The 23728-nt window shown below is 48.6% G+C and overlaps 4 protein-coding genes and 1 long non-coding RNA gene across 14 annotated transcripts in view; 3 read left to right on the top strand and 2 right to left on the bottom strand.

The window, feature by feature from the left end:
• Positions 1 to 23728, top strand: part of LOC311425353 (killer cell lectin-like receptor subfamily B member 1B allele C) — an 85380-nt gene that overhangs the window by 20201 nt on the left and 41451 nt on the right. The gene's annotated exons all lie outside the window — the stretch shown is intronic.
• Positions 48 to 5573, top strand: LOC311425358 (C-type lectin domain family 4 member E-like). 4 transcript variants are annotated; one of them, XM_084501219.1, is made up of 5 exons: positions 48 to 2047; positions 2760 to 2849; positions 3132 to 3275; positions 3618 to 3772; positions 4253 to 5573. In XM_084501219.1, the coding sequence occupies exons 1-5, from the start codon at positions 1969 to 1971 to the stop codon at positions 4370 to 4372; spliced, it is 588 nt and encodes a 195-aa protein (XP_084357345.1). In that variant the 5' UTR covers positions 48 to 1968; the 3' UTR covers positions 4373 to 5573. The 4 variants fall into 4 exon arrangements, with proteins under 4 accessions (XP_084357345.1, XP_084357344.1, XP_084357343.1 ...); XM_084501218.1 differs by having other exon boundaries at positions 2748 to 2849; XM_084501217.1 differs by lacking the exon at positions 4253 to 5573 and having other exon boundaries at positions 3618 to 3945.
• On the bottom strand, positions 4701 to 14620 carry LOC311425363 (C-type lectin domain family 2 member A-like). 7 transcript variants are annotated; one of them, XR_014686293.1, is made up of 9 exons: positions 13201 to 13570; positions 12597 to 12658; positions 10546 to 10781; positions 10050 to 10103; positions 9479 to 9629; positions 9276 to 9372; positions 8984 to 9159; positions 8769 to 8872; positions 4701 to 5749 (listed from the first exon to the last, which is right to left on the bottom strand). XR_014686293.1 is itself a non-coding variant. In XM_084501231.1 (9 exons), exons 4-9 carry the CDS (start codon positions 10568 to 10570, stop codon positions 5608 to 5610), a joined length of 594 nt encoding a protein of 197 aa, XP_084357357.1. In that variant the 5' UTR covers positions 10571 to 10781; positions 12597 to 12658; positions 13201 to 13382; positions 14337 to 14620; the 3' UTR covers positions 4701 to 5607. The 7 variants fall into 7 exon arrangements, 4 of the variants coding, with proteins under 4 accessions (XP_084357357.1, XP_084357358.1, XP_084357359.1 ...); XM_084501231.1 differs by lacking the exon at positions 9276 to 9372 and adding an exon at positions 14337 to 14620 and having other exon boundaries at positions 9537 to 9629; positions 13201 to 13382; XM_084501232.1 differs by lacking the exon at positions 9276 to 9372 and adding an exon at positions 14493 to 14620 and having other exon boundaries at positions 9537 to 9629; positions 13201 to 13382.
• On the top strand, positions 14594 to 19371 carry LOC311425360 (C-type lectin domain family 2 member B-like). The gene is made up of 6 exons (XM_084501224.1): positions 14594 to 14745; positions 16357 to 16519; positions 16775 to 16882; positions 17194 to 17375; positions 17750 to 17853; positions 18149 to 19371. The coding sequence occupies exons 2-6, from the start codon at positions 16432 to 16434 to the stop codon at positions 18288 to 18290; spliced, it is 624 nt and encodes a 207-aa protein (XP_084357350.1). The 5' UTR covers positions 14594 to 14745; positions 16357 to 16431; the 3' UTR covers positions 18291 to 19371.
• Positions 18375 to 21778, bottom strand: LOC311425379. Its single transcript, XR_014686297.1, has 3 exons — positions 21058 to 21778; positions 20582 to 20736; positions 18375 to 20164 (listed from the first exon to the last, which is right to left on the bottom strand). It is a non-coding gene; the product is annotated as an uncharacterized lncRNA (long non-coding RNA).

Raw genomic sequence — 23728 nt, 5'->3', positions numbered from 1 at the left:
CAGCCACAAAACGTAGGCAAAGGACAACGGGATGGACGCATCCTTTCTGCTGTGCCCTGGGATCCCTGTTTGGGGCTGTCTGGTAGAGAATGATGATTTCTCGTCTGCTTTATTTGACCAAAAAAACAACCTGCAGAGCAAAGCCACATCCTCCAGTACCTCACAGAGCAGGAGGGAGAACAGGGCGCTGGTGCTGCAAGAGGAAACCTCAGGGCTTCAGTTGTTTTCCCCAGCCTAAGAGGGGACAAGAAGGGTCTGGGGGATCCGTGCCGCGATGATGGGAGCCGCCACCTAGTTGGCATTGGTTGGTGTGTGAAGGTGTTTTGGATTTTGGGATGGGCTGCAGAAAAAGTGGGAAAAGTTGCAGGTTTTTCACCCATTTCTTCCCCTGGAGCATTTCTTCAGCTGGTTCACCACCACCAACCACAGAGGCTTGTGCAACCCCTTCTCCACAAAAACCTTCTCTCAGTCATTAATTCCACCAATTTTTGTCCTCTCCACCCCAAACAGTGGAGACGTTTCCACCACTTTGCTCTGCAACCCTTGTACTCTTTGCTCTGGAGCAATAGTTGGGGTGGAGAGGCTGTGATGTGAGCTCAGATATCTCAAACCTGAATTTAGTTGATAAATCCAGTGAGGTTCGTTGACGAAATCATTACATCCAACCTTCTTAATGAGGTGGCTCTTCACTGCCCATATTCCCAAAGACTTTTGGTGGAGAAATTTATGGAAAATGGAAATTTTGCGCCTCCAAAGCCTCAGCCATCTAAAGGAAGGGAGATGATGGGGGTGATGTTTGGGGTGAAGCATCTCTTCATGCTTGCCCACAATTTGTGAGAATATAAATTAAAATAAAATGAATGAAGGTGCTAAACTATGGGGTGAAAAGGAGCAAAAATAAATCAGAGGAAACAAGGATGCTAGGACTTAAAAAACAGAATCATAGAATATTAAATTAAAATGAAAAATAAAAATAGGAAGGAAATTTCATCCTGGCGTGGACTTCTTGCTGCTGCAAATTTCTTGTGCATGAAAAGAAATTCGCCTGGGGGTTATTTAAAAGAGAAAGTGCAGAATCCAAGAGAAACCAAGAAAATTCAAAAGGCCAGAGGCAGGAAGGGCTGAGGATGGGGAGGTTTGGTGGCTTAAAAATTAAACGAAGACACAAAACATTACGAGGTGTTAATCTGTTAACTCTTGTCGTGGATGAGGTTCTGAAAAGGTGCTAAACCACCCGATGCTGCTGTCAAGGGAACAGTTTTGCAGCACTTTTGCAAAAAATGTTAGGGAGGGAGCAGCCGTGCAGATTCTACCTTAAAATCTATTTCATTTTATTTACTTTTGCTAAAATCCCCATCCCTTACACCTGTCCCTGGCTTGCAGAGGTGCTGGAGGCAAAGGGGCTGAGCGCTGGTGGCTTCTGCTTCTTCTTCCCCCCTCCAAGGTTTTACCCTCACCTCCAAAGGTGGGAAAGGGAGAGGTACTGATTGCTAAGTGGAATTTTGGGGATAATTGCATGGAAAAGGGCGTTATGCTCCTCTCCCCAGCTTGGTGCCAAGGTGCAGAAACCTGTGTGCAAGAAGAAAATTGCAATACAAACATGATAATAAATGAGATGAAAGCCCTGCCCTGACCCCGCTCTCCTGGAGAAGAAGGGGTTGCTATTGCTTTTTTAATGCTTTTGATTTTGATATTTCTTTTTGCTATATATATATTTTTTTCAAGTTTTATGCTAACTAAATAAAATGTCCTTCCCTTTGCACCTCTCAGAGGCTGCTTCGCTTTCGGAAACCGCTTTTTGTGGGCGGCCTCAGCAGGTTGGGGAGCAGAGGGCAGCAGGCGAGGCTCAGACACCCAGCGCCGCTTCACCCAGCTTTACCTCCAGGAAAAAATATATATATAAAATAATAATAATTTCCTTTTTCTGCCCCTGCACCTGGCTCTGCTGCTCCTTGGGGACTGCTGGCGATGGCGCTGACAACGGTTTACACCGACCTGGAGTTGCCACCGGGTCCCAGAGGCATCCCACAGCTCCCAAAGCCTCCCGGTGAGTGGATTTGCTTCGTACCCATGGGTGCTGGGGTCCCTCTGGGCTTTGGCCCTATATCTTTTGGGGGAGGTGGGCTGGACGCCCTACAAACGGTGCTGGTGCTGTCCCTGGTGCCACCCCAGAGCTGCTGGGCCCTAGCAGGGGGGGAAACACAGTGAGAAAAGTTTTTTTTCCAGCCCAAATCCTCATTTTCCTCGAGGATGTTTGCTGTCCAACTCCGCTACGGGGCAGAGCAGCTGCACGAGCAGATTTCTTTCCCCAAATCTCTCTGAAATGTGCTGCAAGGAGAATTTCCCCGAGGACACCGCTACCTGCAGAGCTTTTGCACGCTCCCCTTTCTCACCTCGCACGAGGGCTTCTGCAAGCGGGCTGCAACCGAGCAGCAATTGTGGCTTTGAGCACCCCAAGGCTTCATTTTGTGCCCTTCCCTTGAGCCAGGACCCCCCCCAAGCCCCCTCCCAGGTGCAGCAAGGGGTGTAGAGGAGCTGAGCTGCTGTTTATCACCTCGGGCAAGTGAGGGAGGCAGCTTGTGGGTGTTTTTTTTTGCTTCTCAGCTCCCCTCCAAGCCACCTTGCAGGATGCAGGGTGAGGGGGGGAGGGGGGACAGATGTGACTGTCCCCATGACGTGGACACCAAACTGAAGGGGGTTAAAACAAGGAAGGGATGGCGACGATGTGGGTTACTCTCCCAATACAGGTCCCGTTGCAGGTCGCCAGTGGTACTGGGTGATACTGGGAACCGGATGGGTTGGGGCCGCCGTCCTGGCGGGCATCGTGGTGTGGCTGCTGCAGCGACACGGTGAGTGGCGGGGTGTCAGGGTGTGTGGGGGGAAAACAAATCAAATCCCCCCCAAAAAGCCATGGCAGCTCCGTATTTCGCCTATATTTGGAGAACATCCCCTGGACCCACCAGGCTGTTTTTATTGTTTGTTTGTTTTGTGGGTTTGACGCCTGTGCTGCCACAAATCCCTGCTCCCTTTGGCAGCACCTTGCTCCATCCCATGCTGAGGGTGGCTCCACACAAGGGTTTCACCCCACTGCTTGCATCCTGGGGTCAAACCATCCCGCCCCCCAATTTCAGATGGAAACAGCCTCAATCCCACTGGCTCATGCTCCTGGGAATCCTGCCTGGGCAAGGACACCCCCAGCTCCAACTGCTCCCTGAACTACTTCCAGCTGGGGCTCAGAGAGCGGCTGTGCGAGGCCGAGAGCCACCAGGCACCAGGTAGCCCACGCTGTTATGGGGGTGTTGGCTTGCTTTGGGCCCCTCCACGCAGAAAACGGGGCCCAACAGCGAGGGAAAGCCCCCCCTAGACCTCACTATCCTGCTGCTTTCCCTCCGTGTTGTCACCTTTATTCTTCCCCTCTCCATGCACCCCTCTTTGTACCTTCAACCTCTGCTCCTATCCCTCCAACCTCAGCTTTTCCCTCAGTTCTCATAAAGATTTTTCTCCTAAAAAAACAAAACAAAACAAAACAGGGGGTTGAGAAAAGCTTGGGAGGGTCCTGGGGAGGGGTCTCCCAGCTTCGCCCCTTACCCAGCTCACGTCCCCAACCCCTGCCCCAGGTGCCGAGGGCTGCTGGCTCTGCCCTGCGGGCTGGCAGCCCTTCGCCACCAAATGCTACTGGGTTTCTGCAAAAACCCTGTCCTGGGAAGAGGCAGGACGTGACTGCAAGGACAGGAGGGCAGAGCTGGCGATGCCCAAAAGCGTGGAGGAGAAGGTAAAGGACCAAAGAGAAAGCATCACGACTGCAATCGGATTTTTTTTCCAGCTGATGCTGCCTGCCCAAGTTGCAGAGACAATTGGATGTCGGGGGAAAATAAATAATAATAAAGAGGGGGGAAATAATAATAATAAAATAATACAATAATAATAGGAGGGGGAGAAAAGAGGGATGGAGGGGGGTAAAAAGAGGAGAAGGGGGAGAAAAGGAGGTGAAGGGGGGGAAAAAGAGGGAGGGGGAAGAAAAGGGAGAGAAGGGGGGAAGAAAAGGGGGAGAAAAAGAGGATAAGGGGGAAAGGGGGATAAGGTGGGAAAAAGAGGGAGAGTGGGGGAAAAAAGGGGAGGGGTGAAAAAGGGTGGGGGGAAATATAGGGAGGAGGGGAAAATGGGGAGAGGGGGAAAATGGGGGAGAAGGTGGGAAAAGGGAGAGAAAGGGGGGGAAAAACAGGGAGATGGGGTCTGCCTCCTCCTCCCCTAGAACTTCACTGGGGCCATGAGAAAAGAAACAACGGGGAGCTGGACGGGGCTCAGCACCATGCCGACTCAGGGCGAGGAGTGGACGTGGATGGATGGATCCCCTTTGCAGGATGATTGGTGAGTTGTTCCTGAGCCCCGTGCAAAAACCCCATCCCAGGAGAAATTTGGGTTGCTCACCCCACTTCCTTGACAGCAAACTCCCCCCAGAATCCTTCCTGAGCTGGTGGGGAGCAAATGAAATTTGGGCAATGCGGGCCCGCAGCCCCCAGCTGCTCGGCAAGGAGAGGAAGAAGTGATCAAAGCTTTTTTCCTACGTATTTTCCCTGTAATTTCAGGCAGGGAAATTTCAACTGGTTAAAAAGGAGATGCCCCAATCCGGGATATTTTGCAGCTGGGGTCCTGCTGTAGCCACATGGACTTTGATATCCAAAAAAAAAAAAAAATAGAGCTTTTGGGAGAGATAAATTTTTATTAGACAAAGCAGAGGGTGTATGGGGAGGAGAAATGAGTGTTTTTTTTTTTTTTTTTTTTTTTTTTTTTTTTTTTGTGGGGCAAAAGCTGGAAAATTGCTTTCTCTGGAGAAACAGGAGGAAAACAGGGTGCTACACTCCAAGCTGAACGGCTGACTTGGTTAAAGTTTTTTGGGGGGCTAAACAACCATCTGAAGAGATGAAATGTTGCTGCTGGAAGCAGCATCCAAGCACTTTCTGTTGTGCTGACTAAAATCTTGCTTACGGTGCTCCCCAGGCTGCAGGTGATGGGGGAAAGGAAGGCGAATGCCTGTGCGGCGATATTGAAGGGGCAGCTCCGCTCCCACTCGTGCAGCACGCCGTTGCATTGGATTTGCCAGAAAGAGGCCACCAAGATTTAAGCACAGCTTCAACTGAGGGAGCCACGACAAGGCACAAACGGGATGGGACACGGCACCGGGATGCCAAAAAGCAGCTCCAGAGCTTCGAGGCTGGTGGCTTCTCCCAGCTCTGCTTCTTTCCTCCACTTTCCCTTTCTCCTCCTACATCTGAATCCCACAAACAAGGGCATCAAGCCCTCAATATTCAGAGTGGTGGAAAAATGTTTTTTTCCAAACATTTTGGATATTCCCAAGTTTCTCTGCAACTGCTGCAAAGACACGAGTGGTTGAAGGATCCTTTGATCCCAGAACTCCACGCTGTTGCTTCGAGGAGTTTCTACTTCTGCAAGCTGAAGTTAAAATAAATTAATACTTATTTCTTTAAATAAAGTACCGTCAGGAACCCCACACAAGGGGGTTTAATGGTAGCAGCTTTCTCTTCATCATCTTCATGGTGTAAATTCGGAAGAGACTCCAGGACGCAGGAGGATGCTGAAGGGGGCAGCTCAGGGCTCTACTCCCCTCCACGCTCCCCTGGGGCTCTGCAGGGGGTGGCTGCAGACCGAATACTTCAGCTGGGAGCACCAGTCACTGCTGACCCCATCACTGTTGATGTAGGCACATTGGCCATTGCCCCGGATATCGAACCTGCACAGAGTAGCAGAAGGAGAAGTCAAGGGGCTGAGCATCTCCCACATAAGCAAACGGTGCTGGAAGGAGGAGGAAGAATCCTTTCCAGCGGACAATGACCCCTATGCAAAGCTAAGTCTGCCCCCTTCCATGAAGGGAGGAATATTTTTGGTTGATTAATCGCATATGGGTTCATCCAGGGATGCCCTCTGCATCCACAAGCTGCTTCCCAGTGTTATATATGGAATGGTAATTCGTGTCGAGAAAATGGTTGATATTAATAAAGAAGGGGGAGATTTGGGAGTGTGGCCATGGGGGTTGGAAAACCCTGTGATTGACATAACATTAGACTCTTAACGATGAGGCCATGAGGAATATAAAAGAGTTTAGAGGGAACAAAGAAGGGTGATTCAGGAGACTCCATGCAGTCTCAGGTTTCTTGTTCTCCAGCTGGTCTCTTGTTCTCCAACCATTAAGGCAGGGATGTTTCTGGGTGTTTGCTGTTGTTATATGCAAAGTTGTTTGACCAATGAAAAGTTGTTTTGAAAAAGAACTGCTGTGGAGAGAAGGGTATAAGAGGGGAGCCTGCCCTCAAGATAAAAAAAAAAAAAAAAAAAAAAAGGCAACAGGATGTGATGAAGTTATGTCATCAATAAAGAAGCAGAAAGAAGGAATGAAAAGGAACAGGCTGTCAGAATGGAGACCAGGACGGGAACAGGCACATTGATTGCCTCATGAAGATAGGTTCGGCCAAACTCAGCAAATCACTCAGAGAAGCTTGTACTGAAAGTCGCTGGAAACAGGTGCACTGGAGCTGGAGAGAAGCTCGAGCTGAGAGAAGCGGACCTGTGCACACAACTGCCCCTCGCTGGTCAGCAGCTGCACATTATGGGGAATCATACGTCCTTAGGAACAAAGACTGTCCTGGTAACCTTACAGCTTATTCTCCTTCTTAACAATCGGACAGTTTATGAGCCTGAAATATGGAACCAAATTGAGGTCAAGGTGTGGGACTCTGCAACTAAAAACGACAAGGTTGCGGTGGGATTGCTCAGCACCTGGCGAGCAGTCTCTGAGGCCTTAAAGAGCCATGTGGGGTCACAATCACAAACGTGTGGTTTACCAGACAGTGAGGGGGCTGCGGGCTCGTTTACTGATCTGACTGCTACGCCATGGGCCCCTCTCCCGCTACAGCCCTCAAAGGCTTTTGCTGTTACGCCCCCTGCTGACCTGGACGTGGCTTTTGTCCCAGGCCTCATTGGCCTTGAAAAGGGAGATGGATATGCTTTTCTTCGATCTGGGAAGAACGGGATACATAAGGACTGAAGACCGAGTTGCCTGACAACTTAAAGCGAGACATATTGTTCAAAAGGAATGGAAAATGGAGACTTGTTTGTAATCAAGAAAAGGAGTGGAAGATTGAGACTGTTAAGTCATGGATCTTAAAGGATTGTTTGTTACCTTTCCTGATTGTACGTATGTATAGGCATACTCGGGTTTAGTATGTAAAAGCAATGTTCTGTATATTTAGAATGTTTGATGTTCATGTGTGCGTGTTGGTGGAGCGTAGACTCCCCGCACACCCAGCCCTGTTTACTTGCCTTTTATAGTTTTTATACCTTTTATAGCTTTTATACTTTTTATAGCTTTTATAATTATTACTAAATTCAGATTGAGTTGAGACTTCATTTATAATACTAATATTCACAAACACGCACTAAACCCGAGTACAGCTATACATATGTACAATCAGGAAAGGTAACAAACAATCCTTTAAGATCCATGACTTAACAGTCTCAATCTTCCATTCCTTTTCTTGATTACAAACAAGTCTCCATTTTCCTTTCCTTTTGAACAATGTCTCGCTTTAAGTTGTCAAGCAACTTGGCCTTTGGGCCTTATGTATCCCGTTCTTCCCAGATCGAAGAAAAGCATATCCATCTCCCTTTTCAAGGCCAATGAGGCCTGGATCAAAAGGCACGTTTAGGTCAGCAGAGGGCGTAACAGCAAAAGCCTTCGATGGCTGTACCAGCACAGGGGCCCATGGCGTAGCAGTCAGATCAGTAGAAGAGCCCACAGCTCGCTCACTGTCTGGTAAACCACACATCTCTGACTGTGGTCCCACATGGCTCTTTAAGGCCTCAGAGACTGCTCGCCAGGTGCCCAGCAATCCCACCGCAACCTTGTCGTTTTTAGTTGCAGAGTCCCACACCTTGACGTCAATTTGGTCCCCTATTTCAGGCTCATAAACTGTCCTATTGTTAAGAAGGAGAATAAGCTGTAAGGTTACCAGGACTTTGTTCCTAAGGACGTATGATTCCCCATAATGCACAACTGCTTACCAGTGAGAGGCAGTTGTGTGTACAGGTCCGCTTCTCTCAGCTCGAGCTTCTTCCTAGCTCCAGTGCGCCTATTTCCAGCGACTTTCTGTACGAGCTTCTCTGAGCACTTTGCTAAGTCTGGCCGAACCCATCTTCATGAGGCAATCAAAGTGCCTGTTCCCATCCTGGTCTCCATTCTGCCAGCCTGTTCCTCTTCACTTCTTCTCCTGCTTCTTTATTGATGTAACTTCATCTTGCTGCCTTCTTTTTTATCTTGAGGGCAGGCTCCCCTCTTATACCTTTCTCTCCACAGCAGTTCTTTTCAAAAAAGTTTTCATTGGTCAGACAACTTTGCATATATCAGCAGCAAACACCCAGAAACATCCATGCCTTAATGGTTGGAGAACAAGAGACCAGCTGGAGAACAAGAAACCAGAGACTGCATGGAGTCTCCTGAATCACCCTTCTTTGTTCCCTCTAAACTCTTTTATATTCCTGATGGCCTCATCATTAAGAGTCTAATGTTATGTCAATCACGGGGCTTTCAAACCCCCATGGCCACACTCCCACATCTCCCCCTTCTTTATTAATATCAACCATTTTCTCGACATGAATTACCACTCCATATGTAACACCAAGGACCAAGCGTTAGAAGAAGGGGTGGTTAATTGCTCCCAGCCCATTAAAAAATGTGAGGAAAAGCAGCCAGGACGTACAGGTTGTTGAAGAGAGACCCATTGCACCATCTCCAGGGGTCGGATCCCTCTCGATGCAGACCAATCCAGAAGTGCAAGGCACGTCCGTAACGCAATAGGAAGCTCTGGAAAGCAAAGAAGAAATGTTGTGCCCATCTTTATCTTACACCCTCCAAGGAACCCCACAGCTGCTTCCCAAAAAGCCACCCCATCATCCGGCAAACCCCTCACTTAACCAAGTCCTCCTGGCTGTCAATGGTGGCCAGCTGGGCTCCTTGGGAGAGGCAGAAGCTCTGGCTCTTGTTCCAGTTGGCCTCGACATCCACAAAGTAGAAGCATTTCTCCCTGAACCCGATGCCCTTTCCTGAGCAGGTGGGAAGGATGGGAGAGGGGCAGGATGGACATTTCCTGGCTGGAAATAAGCAGAAGGAAATCTGCTTATTTTAATCGGTGGTGATGATTTGTGAGATCTAATCCCGTAAAAAACGTGTTCATTTCCACTTCTCATTTTATTTTTGTTGTTTTCACCTTTCTGTTCAAAATATTCATTTTCAGTTCCAGAAGCCGCTCGGGCCTGAAATAAACACCTCCTTCCTCTCCATAAAGGTCTTTCTGCAGCTTCCTCCTGGAGCAGAGTGTTTTGAGGCGGTTTTGGCCCCTTTAGGGACAAATTTTGCCCCCGTCCAGGTTTTCCTGTGGCATCCCATGCCCAGCCCCTGCCCTATCCTCACCGCTGGGTTTTCCAAAGGGGAGGAGAGGATTCTGGTAGGGCCATCTCCATCCTCTTACCCGCCAGGGCAATGACGGTGATCAGCAACGCTGTCACGAGCACGGTGACCCCGATGGGGAACAGTTTGTCCTTAAGGCACTTGAGGCTAAAAGCTGGAGGGAGAACAAAGCAACGGAGCACGGAGGAGAGGCACGGTCAACAAACACGGGGTACAAGTACCTCCAAGAGCCCCCTGAGCTGCCCACTGCCCCCCTATTCCCTCCAGCACCTGAAAATACACCCAGAAAGTACATATCCTATCCTATCCGGGGGAAAAGGCTCAGTTCAGAGGCCTTCTGAGGAATTTTAGGGCTGCCTGAGCTCATTGCATCACTTCCATCCCCTTCAAGCTCGGATATGAGCATTGCACCCACACCCACAGCTCAGGCCATTCCATACCTCTCACAGCTTTCCCGTCCTTACGCTCCTCTCCCCAGCTATTTTAATTAAATTAAATTATGCCCATGTAGCTCTAAGCCCTGCCATGACCTCCAGCAGCACCGTGGCATCCCAAAAACAGGACTGGTGCTTACTCGTCTCCGTTGCTCCTTGGCGTGGGGACATCATCACAGCAGTGGGGTCCTCACCTATAACAAAGCCAAGGGGCTGGTAAGAACTTGGAGGAGCCCCTCTGCCTTCTGCCTGGCCCCGTGAGCAGGATCAGGCCCCACACACCCCTCTGTACCCATTAGGGCCAGCCCAAGGGCTGCAGCATCAGCTCACCCCCTTATTTTGGGGGAGATGGAAAGCAGACGGGGGTGGATGCATGGTTTCCACCTTCTGGCTTTGAAGGATAGCTCGAGCCCATTGCTTCTGAGGCAGGAAACCATTTCAGCACCTTCTGTTTGCCATGGGGAAGTGCTGACTCGATAACTTCCCCATTTCTTCAACGTTTTTTGGCTCCAGCCCCGACTCCACTTAGCCCACCAGAAGAACACACTATAGCAACATAACCCTAAAATCCAAACCACCCATCGCAGGCAGGGCAGCCCTTAAGACCATTAAGGAAAGAGCACGGGGGTTATTTACCTGCATCAGGAAGGGCTTCTGACATCCTCAAAGTCCCTTTTTTTCCGGATTTTTTTTTTTTGTTTGTTTGTTTGTTTCTCCAGCCAGCTCTTCTAAAAAATATCCGAGATGCTATATTAGGCCCGGACGCACCATTTTCTTAAAGCCCGTGGTTAAACATCCTCATTTCTTGCTGTTTATATTCACTCCAAGCTTTGTTCAGTCCCACAGGCTGCAGAAAATGTCCCAGCTCACAACTGAAAATAAATAAAAAGAAAAATTAACAATAAAACAAGAAAAACACAGATGAAGCTATTGCCACTGAATCATTTCCATCTCAAAAAGAGCTCAGTCTCTTTAAAGGAAGAGCGTCCAGGTGCGCTGAACAAAGCCCAGATGATTATTCTGTGTAAACAGGTAAAACACTGGGAAATCCAGACCATGCAGCTGTTTTTTTCTGCTTTGTTTCACAAGAATTTCCCAGACAAAACCAGCCTGGCCCTTTATTTCCCAAGCAAAGCATAAAAAGGTCTTAGTTTTTCTGGTTTTGTTTTTGTGGTGGTTTTACCGTGCTGGGCAGCTAAACCCCACAACCACTCTCTCACTCCCCTTCTTTTAGATGAGGAGGGGGAGAAGTAAAGCAAAGAACAACTCACGGGTTGATATAAGGGTAATTTAATTAAAGGGAAATAATAATAACAATTAAATAAAGACTACCACGAACTAAACAATTTAACTAAGGGGAAATAAAAAGGGAAAGGGGAAAAGAGAGGGGAAAAGGAAAAAATAAAAAGAAGAGAGGAAAACAAACAAAATAAATGAAGGCTATATGGAAGTGCAGAGGAAAGAAATTATTCTCTACTTCCCACAAATGAGCGATGATTGACCAAGTCCTTGAATCAAGGCCTCAACGCACGCAGCCGGTGTTCGAGAGGAGGTCCGATGTTTTCCCAACAAGAGCCCACCCCTCCTCTCCTCTTCCTGTTTCTACCTTTTATTGCTGAGTGTGACATCACACGGTATGGAATATCCCTTTGGTTGGTTTAGGTCAGCTGCCCTAGTGATGTTTCTCTCCTCACCTTTTTGCCCACCCCCTAGGAGGGTTAGAGAAAGTCCCGATGCTGTGCCAGCACTGCTCAGCACTAGACACAACACTGGTGTGGTAACACTGCTGTTCCAGCTACAAGTACAGAGTACGGCACTGTACGGGCTGCTGCCGGGAAAGTTAACATCCCAGCCAGACCCAGTACAGTTTTTAAATTGCTCCATTTTGCATAAAGTTGGACCTGGGCAGAGCTTTGCTGTCTTACAACAACTCTTTGCCACCCTCCTCAGCACCAACTCATCCCCAGAAGTCAAACTGCTTCTGCCCCAGACTACAGCTTGGTGTGTTTGGGAGAAAAAAAAGAAAAAAAGAAAAAAAAAAAGGCAATAAAGGCTGTTTTCACATCAGATAGCATGCTGAAATCCGTAGGAGCAAACTTTGGTCTCAGTTTCATGGCTCCAGTGGGAAGAGAATTTACTGCCTGATCCAGCAGCAGCCTCAGCAAACATGTTGGCAAGGAAAACAAAGGCTCTTTGTCCAAGCAAAAAAAAAAAAAGGACAGAAACACAGAAACCCTATGCCTGGTTGTTTGGTGCTGGTGGGCAGCTCAGCTCCATCGGGCTGCTCCTGCTCCCTATCCCCAAAGAGCAGGAGGAGAAAATAGGATGAAAAGAAAGCTCAAGGGTTGAGAAAAGGAGAAGGGATCCCGATGACACAGCCAGAACAGCCTCAGTATAGACAGATTGTAATTTATTGCCTGCTAATTTATTGCCTGCTAAGAACAGACTGCAGCAGGGAGGACTAAAAGCAAAACAAAACCAAATTCCGCCCCATCCACCCTCTTCTACCTGCTCCCCATGAGCTGGGCAGGGAAATGGGGTTGAGGTTGGTCCCTAATGCTTTGTCATTGCTGCTCCTTTGTGGGCACCCCCTGCTCCCCAAATCTTGCCCCGTAAGCTCAACACAACAGCTCCGATAAGCCAAGTCCACCCAGCAGCAGCAGCCCCGTGCCCAAATCATAGCTTACCTGCATCCTCCAGCACATTCTGCAGGCACTCTCTTCCCCTCACCGCCATTGAAGTTAATTAGCTGGTGGCAAGCAAATGGTGGTTTAATAAATAACTCCAGCTGGTCACTCTGCAGCTGCACAGGTTAAATCTCCTCTTTTGTTTTTAGCTCAAAAAAAATCCCTGGAATTAGGCTCAGGCATCCTTTGCCCAAACCTCGCACAGCTCACATCCCTATAGCTCACCGCTTGGTCCAAGGGAAGGGCAGCACATGCAGTTATCTGTAAACTCAATTTCAGCTCCCTGGCTCTTTGACTCAGGGCTTTTTGACCCTCTACGGACCAGCTGGAGGCTTTTCAACCCATGCCGATACGTGGCATTGCCACAGAGCCCTGTTGCTAAAAAATGCAAAACCTGGGGTTTTTTTGATTTTTTTTTTTCTGCTCCATGAAACTCCTACAGAAAAAGACACAAAGACTCTGCAGTGTCTGCGTAGAGAATAAAAAGCAGACAGCGTGGCGCATTCCTAGCTGCCTCTGAGTCATGGAAACAAAACAACTATGCTCTGCCCCCACCAGCATCAGGAATAAAAATAAAAATAATAATTAAAAAAAGGTTACTTACATTATTTGGCACTGCTGGTGCCTCTCTGTCTCAGGGGAAAATGAAAGAAGACAGAGAAAAACACAGCTGCATCCGGGCTGGACAGTCAGATAACGGGCAGAAAATGTGTGCCAGAAAGTTGGTATTTTCTTCCAAGTGTCTTTCTGCTGCTCATAGCAGCAGCCTCCCATTTATTTATAGCTCTGCGGAATCAAATGAAAATATTTTCGTAAATAAGAAAGGCTCTCTAAATATTCATACTGTTAAAATTATCATGCCCAACAGCAGCCTGCTGGAAGTAATAAACCCTTGCAACCCAGGTGGTTTCATCCTCCCTTCCTTCCCCCCCCCGAGCATTTTTCCCTCCCTCGTGATCTTGGCAGGGTCTTTCAGGTTCCCCAAATGTGCGCAGACTCGGCTGTATCACACGGCCGCTCCCTTTTTTTCCATAAAAAGGAAAGGTTGGACGTGGTGCTTGGGGACACGGTTTAGTGGGTGACATCGGAGATAGGGGAACGGCTGGGTCTCCCTTTTGGGGGTCTTTTCCCGCCTGGATGATTGATGCTTTGAATATCTGAAGGGAAAGCAATGGTTAACGAAGGGCACACAAATGCACAAGGCTGCTTGCTCTGCCTCCTTCCCACTGAGTTTCCACAAAATGCCTTAGTCATCTTGCCCAGTATTGTAGAAATCATGGTCATTTAATGCTTTGCTGCCCAGATGGTTTCATTCTCCCTCCCCCAGCACAATTTTCCCCATCGGATCCATCCCTCGTGCTCCTGGCAGGGTCCTTCAGGCTCCCCAAATGTGCAGAGACTCAGCTGCATCATATGGGGTTCAATGTCCTTTGGGACGTGGAGTCCTGCTACCGAAACCTTGCCACGTAAACCCACAACAGTTGGAAACAGGTTCCCCTTTCTGAGCCCCCAGCCATGTGCTTGCACATCCGAAAGGGGAAAAATTATCTTGATCTCCTGGGAGTCCTCCTCACCCCATCTCCCCTTTGCCCTCTGTACCCACAAGAAAACAAACAACCAAACAAAAAGATAATCTTATTTTGAGGGGATAAAAGGTTATTTTGAGCAGCCAACCAGACCTCAAACATCCTCAAAAACTTCAGTTTTGCCCCAGGAAGAGGTGAGTCAAAGCCACATTACCATGGCCCCCACTTTGCGTGCAACTCTTTGCAAGCCAGCTCAGACAATAAAATGTTGTTTTGGTGCTTTCAGCGTTACAGCACTCCCCGCCCCCCGGGGGCCTTAATCTCCTCCCACTTTCTTCAATAAAAGTAACAGAGAATTGGTTTCCTTCACCTTTTGCGAACAGGAAAACATTTAGAACATGTGTTCAAGGGTCAGCCAGTTAGGTTTGAGTCACTTCGCATATATTGGTCACGAGAGGCATTCCTATGACCACTGCTCTTCTTCAAGATCAGTAGGCTGAGCGATACCCCTCCCCTTGCTCTTAAGTATCACTTCCTGCACCACCAGCAGCTACTCCTCTCATTCATTGAATTGCAGCACAAGCAAGACTTAAGACACCAGGAGTAGACACACTGCTCTTAGGGTAAGTCCACGTGTGAGCAGCAAAACTGGGGGCCGGCTGAGCAAGCAACGCTTGGCTAGGGGCTGAAATGGGGAGGGAAGGAGCAGCCAGTCAGGATGGGTTTCCATCTTCTTTCCTTCTTTTTTTTTCTTTAAGATTTTTTTTATGTTCCTTTGCCCTCTCCCATTTTTCTACCCTCTGTCTCTTTCTCACTTTTCATTATGTGTTTGTGTCTCCTCTTGTTCTCTCCCTTTCTTTAATGCCAAAAATGTGCTCCCAGTGAGCTTCCACACCACCCATGTGTTTCTGTGAATAGATCCAAAAAAAAACCCACATTGCCCAAATTCTTCCTTTTCATCTGGCTTTATTGCTGCTTCTGCTAGGGAATGAAAAGAAGAATAAAGGTGAAAAGAAGCAAAAAATAATATTAATCAGTAGAATTAATAATCTGGGTGGAGCTGCGGCAAAAAAAGAAGACTGGGAGAGGAAGAGGGATGAAACCTTGGTACAAGCTAGTCGCATCGCTAGTCGAGGGAAGTGATTGTCCCGCTCTACTCTACCAGTGCAGCTTCACCTCGAGTCCTGTGTGCAGCTCTCATTGCAGTCTACAACTTCCTTGCAAGGGGAAAGTGGAGAAGCAGGTGACCTATTCTCCATAATCACCAGTGATAGGACCCGCGGGAACGGCGTTAAGCTGAGGCAGGGGAAGTTCAGGCTGGACATCACGAAGAGGTTCTCCACCGAGAGGGTGGTTGCACACTGGAGCAGGCTTCCCAGTGTGCAAGCCAAATCTGAAGCCAAGCCAGGCTTTGTCGTACGGAGTCTGGGGAACCTGCAGCCCACTCATATTACCACTGTTTATTCCCCCCTACCAAATTCAATCCTAAAACTTCTTTGAAAACACTATTTCCCAGCACGACCCCTAGCACTGAATATTGGTCCTACAATTTTTCCTTGCGTGCTGCTGTATTCACTCAAAACCAAAACTTTTCTCCTCCTTAGGAGCTTATTCCTAAAAGTTTGCAACATGGATGAAGGCTATTTTGGAAACAAAATCTTTTCTTGTTAATTATTTCCCAACAACAGTGCCAAGATCTGTGGTGCAAGAGCTGCGCTGTTTGGACAGCAGCCAGCACAGCCTGTTATCGTTGCGGGGGAAACTGAGATACGGAATGGCTGCAAGCCAAGAATGTCAGCACAAACTGATGGTGGCTTATTACCTCCTGTGCTTCTTTTTCAAATTTAGCTTCTTGCTTGCTTGCTGGGCTGAAGCCAGCTGGCGGAGGGTGCTCTGTGACAAACAGCTCAACTCCCTTTGAGCTTTGAACCCTAATGGGCAGTGCACTTCTTTTAATTTATTTTAGCATTTAAAGTCAGTTTAAACTTCTGTCTTTCTCTTTTCTCCTTCTCTTTCCTTTTCTCATTTTCTTTCCTTTTTTTCCCTTCTCTTTCTTTCTTCATCTTTTCTTTCTTTTCTCCCATTCTTTCACCCTTCCTACATTCCCCTCCAGCAGACCACAAGCCCTCTCCCCAACCACGGTCTCCCCATGTCCCCTCCAGATCCCCACAAGTCCTCAGACCCGGGGGGCTTTGCTGGCCCCCCAACACTCAACCCTCTCCTTGCTATCACAGCGTGGTCAGCCAGTTGCTGAGACAGCCCTGGATGTGTGGATGTGATCAGTGGGACCCGACATTTCCTTTCCAGCCATGGGGAAAAGAGCCCAAGAAAAAACTCACCCCGACCAAGAAGAAGTGCCGAACCCTCCAAGAGATGAAGAAAATCAATCTAAATGGGGTAATGCTGGGGGAAAGCGAGATCTGGCTCCGGTGGGGCACTGGTGGGATGGGCACCAGGCAGGGTGTTTTGGTGGGGGGAGGACAGACTCTGAATTTTACCATGTAGCCACCTCTGAATCACCTGGAGGACCTCAAAGAAGGGAGCTCCTATCCCAAGGGGGAGGGTTATAGGATCAACCGTGGATCCAGCAGAAAAAGGGCAAATAGGGGGTGGAAAGACCCAGCCCACATCTCCTGCTCTCTTCTCCACCAGACTCCAGCCCCCATGGGATGGGAAGGAAATGTCGTCGTGTACAAAAGCTGGCTGTGCTGTGTGTGGTGCTGATTGTCGTTGTCCTCGTTCTGGTGGTGGTCTTGGTTGGTGAGTCCCACCGGAGCATCCCCACGGCAGGGAGATGGGCCAGGAACCTGTTTCAGGGATGGAGTGGGGAATTCCAGGGTTTTCCCAGCAGGATGAGAAGCCCTCCAAGCATAGCACTGAGCCTGCTTCACGGGGCACTCCCTTTTGGCTCCTCAACCAGGCTCTACTCAGCCTTTCCAAGCGGGTGCCCCTCCTTGGTGCATCCATATAATACAAATAATTAATTTTTTTTTTTTTTTTTTTTTTTTTTTTTTTTTTTTTTTTTTGTGGCTATCCATGCATCTCACCTGCTTGGTTTTCTCCTTTTACAGTTGTGCAGCAGCAGTCTCGCTCATCACATCCCCAATTCTCCGACGTGTGCCCAGACAAATGGATCGTCTTCCACAGCAAGTGCTACTATTTCTCGGAGAATGAAAGCAACTGGAACACCAGCTTGGAGAAGTGCAAGGCCATGGAAGCCTCCCTGACCTCCATAGACAGCCTGGAGGAACTGGTGAGAACTGGGCACGAGTCCCAATGCCGGCTCTGGTGTGGAAAATGTGTGGGTCAAGAACAAAAACCTATTTTCCCCCATATTTCACCCACTTCCAAAGCCAGGAGAAGATGCCCTGGGGAAAGCACCAGCCTGGGCTGGGGCATGAGCAATATCACGTTATTTTCTCCAAAACTCCCTCCCTACATGCAGCTGGGTCCTGTCCTAAGCTTTGCTCTCAAGGGGCTTCCTTTTTCTGTGAAACTGTAGAATATTCACATCTCTCAAATCAAATCACCTTCCTATTGCAAGGTGCTCTGCAGGCTGGAGGTGGAGCTTGTATTTTAGGAAGAAAGAACAACCTAACCCCTTTTTTTTGTTTGTTTTCTCTAAAGGCTTTCATGAAGCGCTACAAGGGCCAAGCAAACCACTGGTTTGGGCTGCACGAGGATGTCAACGGCCAGTGGAGGTGGACCAACGGGACAGCCTTCAACAACTGGTCAGTGTCTCTGCCTGCTGGGGTTGGGTACTTTGGGTTGGCAATTAGGGCAGGAGTTCTTATAGGGTCTGGGATGGCCTCTTTTGGGACGGGGACCTTCACCTGCCACCGCACCGCTGGTTTTCCATGGGAGGCTTGGTGCGGACCAAGGATGCTGCGCTCTGAACCCCTATTAAACCTTGAATGCTGCCCCTTCCGACCTTCCCAGGAGAGGAAACCCCAGCTTTCCTTCCAGTTTTTAGGGTAGTTTTCCTACTTTCTTTTCTGCTCACTCCTGAGTGTATCTGCATTGCAGGTTTGAGGTGCGGGGAGGTGGCCCTTGTGCATACCTAAACCAGGAGAAGATCAGCTCAGCTCTCTGCCACAAGGAGAAATACTGGATCTGCAGCAAGCCCAACAACTACGTCGAGTGGAGGCAAAAGATTTACCCCGAATAAAGATCCCATAAACATAATGCTTGTGCCAAAACTAGCACAAAAGGTGGTAAAAAACTTACTTAAATCTGCTTTTTTGCAGCAACATTATTACAATTTATTTTCTGCTCAGATTCTTGCAGGCTCAGTCAATCTTCTGTGCTGTCCAGCAACGAGAGGGATGTGGGAGTTTTAGCTGATAGCAAGGTGAATGAATATGAGCCAGCAGTCTGCCCTGTCAGCCAGGAGGGCCAACCATACCCTGGGGTGCATAAAGCACTATATCACTAATCGGTTGAGGGAGGTGATTGTCCCGCTCTGCTCTGCGCTGGGCCGGCCTCCCCTTCGAGTACTGTGTGCAGTTTTGGGCACCACAGCACAAGAAGGACATTAAAGTGTTGGAGAGTGTCCAGAGAAGAGCCACAGAGATGGTGAAGGGCCCAGAGGGGAAGACGTATGAGGGGCTGCTAAGGGGGCTTGACTTGTTCAGCCTCAAAAAGAGGAGGCTGATGGCAGACCTCATCATGGCCTACAGCTTCCTCCTGAGGTGGAGTGGAGGGACAGGCGCCGATCTCTTCTCTGTAGTGACCAGGGATAGGACCCACGGAATGGTGTCAAGCTGAGGCAGGGGAAGTTCAGGCTGGCCATCAGGAAGAGGTTCTTCACCGAGAGGGTGGTTGCACACTGGAACAGGCTCCCCAGGGAAGCAGTCACTGCAGCAAGCCTATTTGGGTTTAAGAAGCATTTTATCTGTGCTCTTAGTCACATGTCATGAATTTTTGGGTAAGCCTGTGTGAGGCCTACAGAGTAAGCGAAACTCGATGCTTCTATGTTATGATTCTGTTCTATGATCCTACTCAAGTCAGTAACGGTCATGCTTCTCTCTCTCATTGTACAGCAGAAAATTGGTTTATATATTTCTACAGATGAAAATGGCATGTTTGTAATAATAAATCTGAAACCTGCAAATCTGATTTGCTATGGAGTTATGCTATTTTTTTACTATACGTTTCCTGTTGGAAGGAGGACAAAGCAAGAATGCAACAAATACAGTCTGTGTGTACATATAGGTATGCTTTTTTTAATAAAAAAAAAATAAACCACATGCTAATTTCACCAGTCCATACACTGATAGTCTCAGCTGGGATTGGTCGGGTTCAAACCCCGAAATTCCTCGCAGAGCTGTAACAAGAAGGGTTGGCTTCACCCCAAGTATTAGCAGCAAGCATCCTGCAGGCTGGTCTTTTCGGGGTGGGCACCACACAGGTCTCTGTCTCCTGCAGTCTTTGAAAGGAGATGGAAGGGTTTTATCTGGCAAACCCACTTGTGTTCGCTCCCACAGCCATCAACCTCCAGCTTGTCTTTCAATGTTGCGCAGTTGTTCTCCACACTCTGAAGGGAATTGAACCTGCAAACCAAAACCGTCAGCACTCAAAGGCAGCTCCTTTTGCTCTTGGGAGAGGGGGCAATGGGAGCTTCTCCCCCAGCCTGTCTCACTGGGCTCCAGGAGGCTTCCTTCTGCGGGCTTGCCCAGATGCGCGTGCAGATTGCTGTGCTTGCACTACCATCTGGCTCCTTCCTCCACTGGAGCATGCCCAGGGCATTAAAACTACGTTGGCTGCGTAGGCGTGATTAGATGTTGGGTAATAGTGCTTTGTACAGCCAACTATTGGGCTATAAAGCCATTTGGGGGGATTAAAAAGCTGTCACAGATACCAAATATTGAAGATATTGGGGCTGAAGTGGAGCAAAGCTGCTCCGCACACCGCGGGTTGCAGCTGTACTCACGTGGTGGCATCGAAGGAGGAGTTGTCCACCCATTTCCATATGTTGTTGGATGCCTTTAATCCGATCCACACCATTAGCTTGTCCTGGCGGATGATCTCCCTTAAGTGCTCCTGGGAAATGGGAGAGGAGCGGTGGCTTCCAAAGGCCTTCAGCAAGAGGCTCGTTGGGGTGCAAAGCTGGCTTTTTGAACCCATTTGGTTCATCCTCAAAGAGATGGGCCCTAAACACCACCTGTGCCTTGGGTGCTGCCTCACTCAGTGGGAGGAAATTGCTTAAATTCAGAGCCCGAGACACCAGAGGCTCCCCCTGAGCTCCATGTCCCTCCTTCTTCCCATGCCAAAGGTGGGAAGAGGCCTCCAAATCCCTTTTGGTGGTGATTCAGCCCTGTTACCTCCTTAGTACGAAGTGGCTTGGAGCTACCAAGCCTCCTGCCGCCAACCAGCAGCTCCGGGGCAGTTTTTGCCCCTATACCCACCAAAACCGTTGACTTTTGGGTCCTTTTCAAGCCTTTTACACTCTGTACTTACCATATCAGCGGTGTTCCGGAGCATGGCCAGATGGGACCCCCGACTTTTACAGTCTTTTTCACCATCCATCCAAGTCCCAGTTGATTTGGAAACCTGGTAGCACTGGTCCCCAAAAAGCTGCCAAGACGGGGGGCACAGCTTGCAGCCCCCATGGCCTGGAAAGGAGACGGAGCCGTGAGACACCCCAAAATGTGCTCAAGGTCTCGCTTAAACCAGCCAAGAGGCACTGGGGAGGGAGCTCTCTCCCCTCCCAATTTTTTCCTGCCCGCTTTTCCCACCCATCCACCACAAGGAGGAAACAGTGGGGTGAGCACGGGGAAGGTGGAGAGGTGCCTCCTCCTCCCAGAGGCCCACAGAAGATGGAGATGATCAGCAAAACGAGCTCTTCCTCGCCATGCTCATTGACACCGAGCCGGGCTTGCAGCCCCCTGGGGACACCCATTGCACCCCAGGGACCCTCCCGGGGAAGGGGTTACCTGCGGAGCCATTCCAGCGGCAGAAGTAGCGCAGCAGGGAGGGAGCCACGCACTCCTCTGTCCTGCTCCTTCCCCCAGCCTCACTCTTGTTTTGCAGAGCGTTGGGAGGAGTCGGCGTCTTCTGAAAAACTTGGAGGCAAAATTTTGGGGTGAGACTGAGGCTGTTTGAGGGCAACGTCGTGAAAACCGAGCAGGGCTGAGTTGGGTTCTCCAGGCTATTTTGCAAGCTCCCTTTGTGGTCATGACTATACCCAACTTTTGCAGAAGCATAAAAATGTTTCTTGTGTTCTCCACTCTTGCCTTAAAAGCAATTTTTTTGTGTTTTTGTGTTTCTTTGTTTGTTTCAGAGGGGATTTACTCTTGTTGGATGCATCTTGTGGGGCAAAATTGTCCCCATCCAAATGGAGATGGTCACTAGGATAAAACCCTGAACACCCCTTGGCGAAAAAGAAATAAAATAAAAAAGTCCCTCATGGTCGCTTGGGTTTTGGACATGTTTATGAGTGGTTTTTACTCACCCAGCACACTGAGCACCGCCAGCAGCACCAGCAGCACCACGATGATCAGCACACTCAGTTTCAGAAGGACTCCGTGCCACCGTGGGCATGTGGTAGGAGCTGAAAGAGTCCGTGGTTTTATTCAGAAAGCACTTTCTTGTAAATTAAAATTTAAATACAACGAAAAGAAATAGATTGATATAAAATAATATCAAATAAATAAATAAATAAAAATTAATAAATACAATATAAAAATAATAATTTTTTTAGAGCTCCTCTCTTTGAGCAGATCTTGACAGATGCTTTGCTACCTGCACATAAACCAAAAAACAAACAAACAAACAAACAAAAAAAAACACAAGTGAAAACCCAATGATCACAACCTTCTTTCTGCTTCTCCCACCCCAGGACCCTCCTTACAAGGGTCTTGCTGCTTGCCGTGGGGCAGCTTTGGCTACAGCAAAGCCATCAGGAACTTGGAGGGGACGGGGAGAAGCTGAGCTGTAGCTTCCCAGTTACACCAAATTTATGGCTCTAGAAAATGGGGGTGTACTGCCGAGCACTTTGCCGTGCAAGGGAGTACTGTACAGCAGAAGTCCTAAAAATGCTTCCTTTCTCTCTCTTTTCTCACACTTCACCCATCTCCAGCCCTCATGGAACTATGGAACCACCTCTCTGGTATTTCCTCTGCTTTCTCATGTTCCCAGTTCTGGTGCAAAACCATTTTTATTCCACGATACTGAGCTTATCACAGACAAGTGTCCCCCCCAAGCCTCCTCTCAGTTTCCACAGTTTGAGGGACTCTCTGGGACCCCAAGAGCTGCTTCTTGCACCCCGCTACTTCCCCCCGCCAAGCAATCGCCACCCGGGGTATCCTCTCGCCACCACAAACCCATGGTGGGGACGGAGGACCGGACCCCGCTACCTGTGTCCCGGGGGGATCCCGGCCTCTTGCATCGCCTGTCCAAGGCCATGTAGCCATCCTCATCCTCCATGCCAGGAGGACACGCAGCGGGTGGAGGGGACATGATGGAGTCCGGAGGACAGGAAACCAAAATGCTCAGAGCTGCAATGCTGAAGTGCAAATCAGCAGCGGGGCCGGAGCTTCCTGCCACAGCTCAAGGCCATTCCACGCCCCTGAAAGCTTTTGGGGTCACCAACACCCTAGCCTGGTGCCCGGGTGAGAGGCACCGGATCCTCCTGTGTCCCCCAGGCTCACGGCCGGTCCTATAAATTACATCCGTAATGAGAAGATAGGGGCAGACTTGGGTCTTATGCTATCTCATGGCCAAAAAAAGGGCTTTTGTCTTTTATTGTTTTACCCCATTCTGGTGTGGGCCCAGCTAAATTCCTTTGATGTGCACAAGTCACTGCTTCTTTGTGATTCCAGTAAGAAAGGCAGATGTCCTTGAAAGCAGATAAGAAAGTTGGTTGGTTTTTGTTTGTTTTTTAATAACTCCAGCATTTAATCCTGTCATCAGTGTTCTGCCAGGCACTGGCAGAAACCTTTGCTCAGCCCCTGCCTGTGCACAGCTTTCTGGCTGTGTTCTTCCAGGATTTTCATTGGAAAAAAAAAAAAAAAAAAGAAAAGTAAAAAAAAAAAAAGAAAACAGAGAACTGTTGTTTCTTCTGTTGTTTCTTTATCCTGTTGCTACAGCAAGCCGGAGCTAAGATTGGCTTTTCACACCATGAAAAACCACCTTGATCAACTAGGAGTTGTCCTTGCCCTGTCTCCCCCTTGCCCTCTCCAAAGTCAAAGAAAAAAAAAAAAAAAAAAAAAAGAAAGATAATTCTGTTTTGAGGGGAAAAAAGACTATTTGGATATGCACCCTAAAGAATATGCATCCTAAAGGATCTGCATCCTGCAACCAACCAAACCTCAAAGAGCCTCAAAAATACCAGTTTTGTGTCAAGAAGAGGGAAGCTGAAGCCACATGTCTGCACCCCTCTCTTTGCAGGGAAGATTCATCAGCCCAGCGGAGAAAAAAATGCAGCATCCGGAGCTTTTGCCATTATTCCTTCCCTGCCCCTGCCCCCGCTCCGGAGGGGTGTTAAAAATCGTCCTGTGAACAGCGTTTCTTCAACAAAAGTAATGGAGATTTGCTCCTCTTCCTCTTTTAGCACCAGGATAATATCATTAAGAGAACTCCAAACAGCAAGCTTTTGAGTGATTT

The sequence above is a fragment of the Aythya ferina genome, assembly GCF_964211825.1.
Source record: "Aythya ferina genome assembly, chromosome: 30".
Taxonomy (NCBI): Eukaryota; Metazoa; Chordata; class Aves; order Anseriformes; family Anatidae; genus Aythya; species Aythya ferina.
Note: the sequence above shows the minus strand (reverse complement) of the source record. Positions and strands in the feature narration are given on the sequence as shown.

What these genes read in the sequence shown, in the direction of transcription:
- LOC311425358 (XM_084501216.1), top strand. Translation starts at nt 1,969, where the DNA reads ATGGCGCTGACAACGGTTTACACCGACCTGGAGTTGCCACCGGGTCCC. An exon ending in ACAGCTCCCAAAGCCTCCCG is followed by an intron (nt 2,048 to 2,747) that starts GTGAGTGGATTT and finishes CTCCCAATACAG; the next exon opens with GTCCCGTTGCAGGTCGCCAG. An exon ending in GTGGCTGCTGCAGCGACACG is followed by an intron (nt 2,850 to 3,131) that starts GTGAGTGGCGGG and finishes CCCCAATTTCAG; the next exon opens with ATGGAAACAGCCTCAATCCC.
- LOC311425363 (XM_084501231.1), bottom strand. Translation starts at nt 10,570, where the DNA reads ATGTCAGAAGCCCTTCCTGATGCAG. An exon ending in AGAAGCCCTTCCTGATGCAG is followed by an intron (nt 10,104 to 10,545) that starts GTAAATAACCCC and finishes GCTTTGTTATAG; the next exon opens with GTGAGGACCCCACTGCTGTG. An exon ending in CACCGTCATTGCCCTGGCGG is followed by an intron (nt 9,160 to 9,536) that starts GTAAGAGGATGG and finishes GCTTATTTCCAG; the next exon opens with CCAGGAAATGTCCATCCTGC.
- LOC311425360 (XM_084501224.1), top strand. Translation starts at nt 16,432, where the DNA reads ATGGGGAAAAGAGCCCAAGAAAAAACTCACCCCGACCAAGAAGAAGTG. An exon ending in TCTGGTGGTGGTCTTGGTTG is followed by an intron (nt 16,883 to 17,193) that starts GTGAGTCCCACC and finishes CTCCTTTTACAG; the next exon opens with TTGTGCAGCAGCAGTCTCGC. An exon ending in GGGACAGCCTTCAACAACTG is followed by an intron (nt 17,854 to 18,148) that starts GTCAGTGTCTCT and finishes TCTGCATTGCAG; the next exon opens with GTTTGAGGTGCGGGGAGGTG.